Source organism: Abramis brama (genome assembly GCF_963993115.1).
Source record: "Abramis brama genome assembly, chromosome: 16".
Classification (NCBI taxonomy): Eukaryota; Metazoa; Chordata; class Actinopteri; order Cypriniformes; family Leuciscidae; genus Abramis; species Abramis brama.
The window spans coordinates 3375207-3382706 of NC_139978.1; the positions used below are offsets into that span (position 1 = coordinate 3375207).

Genomic DNA, 7500 nt, shown 5'->3' on the forward strand with positions numbered 1-7500 from the left:
TGTCCCACTCCTCTCCCTTGTCCCACTCCTCTCCCTTGCCCCACTCCTCTCCCTTGCCCTTGTCCTTGTCCCAGTCCCCCTCCTCTCCCTTGCCCTTGTCCCACTCCTCTCCCTTGTCCCACTCCTCTCCCTTGCCCCACTCCTCTCCCTTGCCCTTGTCCCACTCCTCTCCCTTGTCCCACTCCTCTCCCTTGTCCCACTCCTCTCCCTTGCCCCACTCCTCTCCCTTGCCCTTGTCCTTGTCCCACTCCTCTCCCTTGCCCTTGTCCTTGTCCCACTCCTCTCCCTTGCCCTTGTCCTTGTCCCACTCCTCTCCCTTGTCCCACTCCTCTCCCTTGCCCCACTCCTCTCCCTTGCCCTTGTCCTTGTCCCACTCCTCTCCCTTGTCCCACTCCTCTCCCTTGTCCCACTCCTCTCCCTTGCCCTTGTCCTTGTCCCACTCCTCTCCCTTGCCCTTGTCCTTGTCCCACTCCTCTCCCTTGCCCTTGTCCTTGTCCCACTCCTCTCCCTTGTCCCACTCCTCTCCCTTGCCCTTATCCTTGTCCCACTCCTCTCCCTTGCCCTTGCCCTTGTCCTTGTCCCACTCCTCTCCCTTGCCCTTATCCTTGTCCCACTCCTCTCCCTTGCCCTTGTCCCACTCCTCTTCCTTGCCCTTGTCCTTGTCCCACTCCTCTCCCTTGCCCCACTCCTCTCCCTTGTCCCACTCCTCTCCCTTGCCCTTGTCCTTGTCCCACTCCTCTCCCTTGCCCTTATCCTTGTCCCACTCCTCTCCCTTGCCCTTGTCCCACTCCTCTTCCTTGCCCTTGTCCTTGTCCCACTCCTCTCCCTTGCCCCACTCCTCTCCCTTGTCCCACTCCTCTCCCTTGCCCTTGTCCTTGTCCCACTCCTCTCCCTTGCCCCACTCCTCTCCCTTGCCCTTGCCCTCGTCCCACTCCTCTCCCTTGCCCTTGTCCTTGTCCCACTCCTCACCCTTGCCCTTGTCCCACTCCTCACCCTTGCCCTTGTCCTTGTCCCACTCCTCTCCCTTGCCCTTGTCCCACTCCTCTCCCTTGCCCTTGTCCCACTCCTCTCCCTTGTCCTGGTACACGTCTTCCTCTACCTAGTGCAGACATTTTTCTTTCTTTCTTTTGTTGCTCTATATTGTTTCCTTTCCACAAAAGATCAGCCCAAAAGGTCCTCTTTTATACCATATGGTAATGTGATTGAAAGAACCTCAACACCTGAGTGTGTTTCCTAGATGGGAATCAGCTGTGATTAATATATTTGCATAATTCAATCAGCTGTTTCTCAGTAACAATAGAACAAAATACAGGGGATATATTTGTGTTTCAATTCACAATATAAACAGCTGTTTACCTTGACTTTAGCCTGTAAGGTTAGGTTTAGAACATGGCGTTATCTGTTCTGACATACAGTGTTAAAGCATTGGTAAATTTGGCAGTTAAAATCCATTATTTTGGTCTTGTTTGAGCTTGTGTGTAAAAAAGGTTCAAGCATTTTAAATTTGTGTTAATTGTATGCATTTTGTGTTAAAGCAACAAGAAATGTGTTAATAGTATAGCTTACACAGACGGATGTAGTGCTAACTGTGTTAAGAGTTTTGGAAAACTGTTAAAAGTATTGAAAAATCTGTCATAGCAATCGTAAAAAACTGTAAATTAGGGATGCACCGATACCGATACCAGTACTCAGGTGAGTACCATGAACATGGAAAAACAAGTGCGACTACATTTGAAATAACAAATTTGCACGTGCAAATGTGACATTAGCCTACCCTCTCGTCAGTTGAGCAGGCAGTCGGAGGAGGAGTAATGTCAGCCGTTTGGAGATATTTTAGGATAAGCGATGATGATAAAAGGAGAGCAGACTGCAAACTATGCTCTGCTAAATTGTCAAGAGGAGGGGTGAGAAATAGATCCTTTATACACGAGCAATTGACTTTACAAGTTGTATAGGCCTATTTACTTTGTTACAGTCAGAAAGTGAAAAACATCTGATGAAAATAAAACATTGTAAGAAGAACTGTAATGGTATTATTAAGTACTCATATTGGTACTTGGTATTGGCAAGTACCCAAATGTAAGTACTTGTACTTGGTTGGAAAAAAGTGGTATTGGTGCATCCCTAGTTTAAAATTTGTACTGGAAAACAAGAGAAAATCATTTGTTGCAGTGCAGTGTACCTGAAATGACTTGATGAAGGTCCACAAGAGCGTGCGAATGCCCTCTCCTCTGCTCAACAACTTCACTAAGCGCATGACACGAAACAGACGGAAGAACGTGATGGAGATCCTTGCGCTGTCCTCCGTGTTCTGAGAAAAACACCTCAAGTTAATGAGTTATAATGTGCTCTTTACTTCAATGTGTCTCTGTCACACATCGCACAGTGTGTGGATTGAGTGTGAACAGGACCGTGATTTTGAGTGTTCTGCCTCATTCACTGGTGAGTTTCATGCAGAGTTTATTCATGCACTGCAGGCTTCGCATTCTCAAACAGCAAACGCTTCAAGGCCCCATACACATGACAAAGATCTTGTCAAGACAACACACAGGGCATCTTACCCCTGACTATACTGCAGCTCCTGTGTGCTTCAACAGATAAAAGGGCTCGTATTAAATCTCACTTTCAGATAGGTTCTTCTGAACACAGCAAACTCATGCCTGAATTATTGAGCTTTCGCATGATGAAGTACATCATGTACAGTTCTGTCATGACAACTCTCTAAATGTGTTTGGCATGGTGATGATATGACAGTGTTGTATGTTTGGTCTTGGTGGAATAGATCTGCTACGCTGCTGCTGTTATTGGTTATTGCTGCTGTTATTGGTTATTATTGCTGCTGAAGAGCAAGTATAGGACTTGCTACTGCCCATAAATGCATGACACGCTGTTGTGAGCAAGATTCTGTTGTTGTACAATACACTGTCAGAAATAGGGGTACAGTAGGAGTCCATTTCTGTCCCCCATAGGGCTTATTATTGGACTTCAAGGTACATATATGTACCTTTTTGAGGGTCAAAAAGCATTAAAATGTACATATATGTACCGTTTCTTTTAAAGGTTAAGGTACAATATTGTACCCTTGAGGGTACAGCCCCAGTGACAAGCCATTGTACCCCTAAAGGTACAATTATGTACTTTTCTGAGAGTGTAGCATACATGAATTACCCGTAGCAGATCTATACAGGTGGAGCTGGGGAAGGAGGAGGGTTTCTGAAAGTGCTGCAACTGCTACAGCAAATGCTGACCAAGGTATTTGAAGGTTGAGCAGCGAGCTCATTGGCTACTGATACAGCAGGAACCAATCAGCTGTGCCCTAAAGAAAATCACGTGATTGCAAGCAGATTGGGGACCTATCAGCCTGCGTCATCTAGAGTTTCATGACAGAACTTTGTATTCTGCCCTCGGTGGGAATACTTACAGTTTAAACACATAAAAACACTGTAAAAAATGATATGATTAATAAGTCATGGCAACATATGTTTTTCCATTACTTTAACTAAATGAGTTAAAATGAGTTGAAATGACTTGTACAGCCAATCTTTTGCACACTAAACAGCTCAAATAATGTGACTACATCCTTATATCAGTAGTAAGATGGGAAACACCTTTAATATCTGAACAGAAACAGACAGAGAAGAGAGAACACAGAGCTGGGCCTGGATCACATATTTACTTACATTGACCTCTGTGATCGCAATGTCAACGATGCTACCAACAACAATTAAGGCATCAAACGTGTTCCATGCATCGGCAAAATAGTGCTGCGGACACCCAGCGAAACAGAGAGATGCGAGAGGAAAAGAGATGGATTGACAAAGGAACAGAAAAGAGGGAAGAAAAAGACAGAAGAAAAATCACAGTTTTGATGTTGCAGCCGCACACAGAAAGAGCAACACACTGTTTCTGAGTCTCATTCTGCTCCCTACCTCCCTATAATGGCAATCAGAGCATAGTGAACACTAATTCAGCCACTAGCAAGGGACTTGAGCCCAACAAAATTTCATTTATCACACATCTTTATTGTACAGCAACTGTTAAAAGTCATGAAATGCCATATGTCTTCGTCCTCCATTTCTAAATGAGACATGATGACATTTCCTGTTTGTGATTGTATTGAGAAACCAATGCTTGCTGGTCATTGTGAGATTTTTGGAGATGACCAGTGCACTGAAACTAGGGAGCGGATTGAGACACATCCTACCACAACAACATCAGCTAGGCATTCTGGGTATTTATTTATAACAGTTTATTTGATTTTCATAATAATGTTTATGTCACATTTCACCCTAAAATCAAAAGAAAACTACAGTATACTATGCATTAAGAAAATGAAAACCTTTTCCATTGTGACATTCGCATGATCTACTGTAATGTGTTCAGGTGCTTCACTTTTTGGACTTTTTTTGTGATTCTCAATATTTTCTTTCATGAAACATGAGCAGAACTCATATCAGAAAAAGTATAGATCATGAATAAAGCAATTCTTAAGTAAATTATCACATTCATGAGCACAGATTGTGCTTTGTAAATGTTATGATCACTTAAACTATGATCACATTAAACTAAACGGTGCATACTTTGATGATTTATACTGTCTTCTATTATAAGCCATTAAAATACATTCATTTTACATCATTTTAAATGTGATCACGTGCAAGTCTCTTTACTTTATTACAAGAGCACAAATATTTATTGCATAATAACAATTTGATATCTTCTTATCTAACATATTTTGTTATTATTATTTTGTTCTTGAATTGTGTAATCATAAATAAGACTTCTTAAAGCATGCTCTGTGTCAGACATCTATAAACACAGCACACTGAAGGACACACTGTACACAAACGCCAGCTAGCAGAAGTGAGGGTCAGACAGGCGAGAGGAAAGACGGGCGTCTACCTGACTCAGAACGATGTCTACTACGCTGCCAATCACCACCAGTGCATCAAACCCATTCCAGGGGTCCACACAATAACCCTGATCAGACACACACCAGCGGGGGGGACAGGAGAGCAGAAGGGTTAAACATCACGGGACAGGGGCACAAGCTTTACACTCACACTACAGAAACACATACCTTCGGCTGGAAGGCTACCAGTTTGAGAATCATTTCAACTGCGAAGACCCCCGTGAACACCATGTTCAAAATGTCCATCCCATAATTGAAAAGATGTGACTGGCCGTGATGCTGAGTATAATACATAGAAAATTCAAAATGAACATCATTTTATGTGGAGTACAGTGCAATTCTTCAAACTAAGTCCAACCTTGCTCTACTATTAGTAGCTTTGTTTCCTTCCACCTGTTTTAATTGCAAATTTGTGATACTGTATATATATATATATGTGCTCAATTGATGCAGATGATTTTTTTAATCCAAGATAAGTAGACATGAGCATACAGTTGTGGTCAGAATTATTGGCAATGTTTCATAAATGAAACATTTATTTTTTACAGCCAATTTTGATCATATTTACCAGGGGTGCCATTAATTCTGACCACAACTGTAAACTATGATGGAAACCCATTAAGAAAATCCCTCAATGCACACCAAAAAAGCGTGACTTTGACTCAGCAGAGGATGTGATTGGATAACTGGACTAACCAGCGGACCAATCGCATCACAGCATCTCAAATGTTGTTAAACTACTCCATTTATGCTATTTTAAAGTTTCCTAATTTTGTTTTGGAGGTTTCCTACAACAGGTTAACATTTAACTTTATTTTTCTCATAATCTCTCAGTGTCTGAAACGCTTCGATCAAGGATTCAGTCTCTCTAAGCCCCGCCTCTCTGAGAGCTGCTCTGCTCTGATTGGTTAGAAACCAAACGCTCATTATCATATCTGAATCTCAGCTCTTGACACACAGTGATACGAACAGTAACGATTGCGTGGGTTTTACCGTATCAATCTCAGAAAACAGCGTCTTCTCGACATGAACAACACGAACCAAACTCTTCCAGTCTCAGATAAACTACAGTGTTTGAGGGCGGAGCTAAGAGACGCTGATCAGCCAATCAAGACCAGAGGCTGGAATTATGCAAATTAGTTACAAACCTATAGAGACTGGAATTACTGACGACTCGTTTCAGTTCAGAATCACTTCTTTCTGTTATGAGGCAATAACTCAATTTACAGTGAAACCCAAATGTATTCAGACACCTTCAACATTTCTCACATTATCACAGTTTATTCGTTATAGTTTAGAAAATGGTAATAAATATGACAAGAACTCAGAGTTATGAACTCAGTTGATATTTGACTGGTTTTGTCTGTCCTTCTGTTAGACTGTCTCACACATGAATTATGTTGAATATCTGTCAGCTGTTAAATTTAACTACACAATTAGATAATACCAGTTTAGCTCAACCAATCACCAAGCAATGCTTCATTTTGTTCAGTCTGTGTGTAAAAAGAGCATTAGCAATTAAAGACAAAACGCTTCAGCAAAACATGATCAGCTCAAAGTGTCTGAATCATTTTTGGTCCCAAATTTTAATAGATTTTACTGGTAGTCGCTGTATGAAGAGTTTTTGGGTCACAGTTTACTTTATTTTGCTCTCCTCACTTACATAAATGAAATATAGTGTCCTGATCACACTAGTGAAAATATAAAAAAATTATATCTGGTGTCTGAATAAATTTTGCAGACCTTTTACATTCACAAACAGATTTATTTCACACTACATTAAAGGGAATATCCAAAAAAAAGCTTAATTGAGGCTTTAATGTTTTTAGCTCTTTGTTTTATGGCTGACAAGGTGTGTTTGTTGGGTGAAACCTTTGCTAATGTTGTGGAAAAATGAGTTGATTTAAGACGTGTGAATGTTTTTTGTGCACTCTGGATGTGAAATTAGAACTGTGTGAAGCTGAAAGTTGGTAGAGAGAACCGTGTGAAGAGTTAAAAATGTCCTAGGTAACACTTTATAATAACTGTACGCTATTAATCATTAGTTAAGCATTAGTAAACAGTTCATTCACCATTCATCATGATCTTATGAACCACTGACAACTCCTAAATAAATAATGCAATACTTCATTTAGAAATGATAAGTTGATCATTAATAAAGTATGAAAATACAATTATTAAACACATTATAGATATGCTTTTAAATCAAGAACAAAGCATTTATAGCTGTATTTGTAAACTGCTTATTAATGTATATTAATGCTTTATAAATTATGAATGAACTGTTTACTAATGCTTAGCTAATGATTAATAGCGTGCAGTTATTATAAAGTGTTACCCAGTCCGGCAGTGTCCAGTGTAAAGCACTGTAATGTGGTGATGGAGCTCTGTCCACACTCTCTGATGAGGTTTGTGTCTCAGTGCTGATGTTTCTCTCACCTGAACCGCCAGACACAGCGTGTTGAGGACGATGAGCACGAACATGACGTACTCGAAGCCGGTGGAGTTCACCACATACCAGAACTTGTACTGGTAGGGGTTTTTGGGGATGTATCTCCTCAGCGGACGGGCTTTCAGAGCGTACTCCA

The 7500-nt window shown here is 41.3% G+C and overlaps 1 protein-coding gene across 8 annotated transcripts in view; it reads right to left on the bottom strand.

The window, feature by feature from the left end:
- The window catches only part of cacna1db (calcium channel, voltage-dependent, L type, alpha 1D subunit, b), an 84660-nt gene that overhangs the window by 17165 nt on the left and 59995 nt on the right, over positions 1–7500 (bottom strand). For 4 of the 8 annotated variants that reach the window (XM_084087055.1, XM_084087059.1, XM_084087053.1 and 1 more), the window contains 5 exons: positions 7352–7500; positions 5081–5191; positions 4903–4980; positions 3681–3764; positions 2183–2311 (listed from right to left, as the gene is read on the bottom strand). The exon at positions 7352–7500 is cut by the window's right edge and continues 10 nt beyond it. In XM_084087055.1, coding sequence (XP_083943181.1) covers positions 2183–2311; positions 3681–3764; positions 4903–4980; positions 5081–5191; positions 7352–7500 — 551 coding nt within the window. The remainder of the gene's footprint in view (positions 1–2182; positions 2312–3680; positions 3765–4902; positions 4981–5080; positions 5192–7351) is intronic. The other 4 variants (XM_084087058.1, XM_084087057.1, XM_084087060.1 and 1 more) reach the window with 1 other exon arrangement.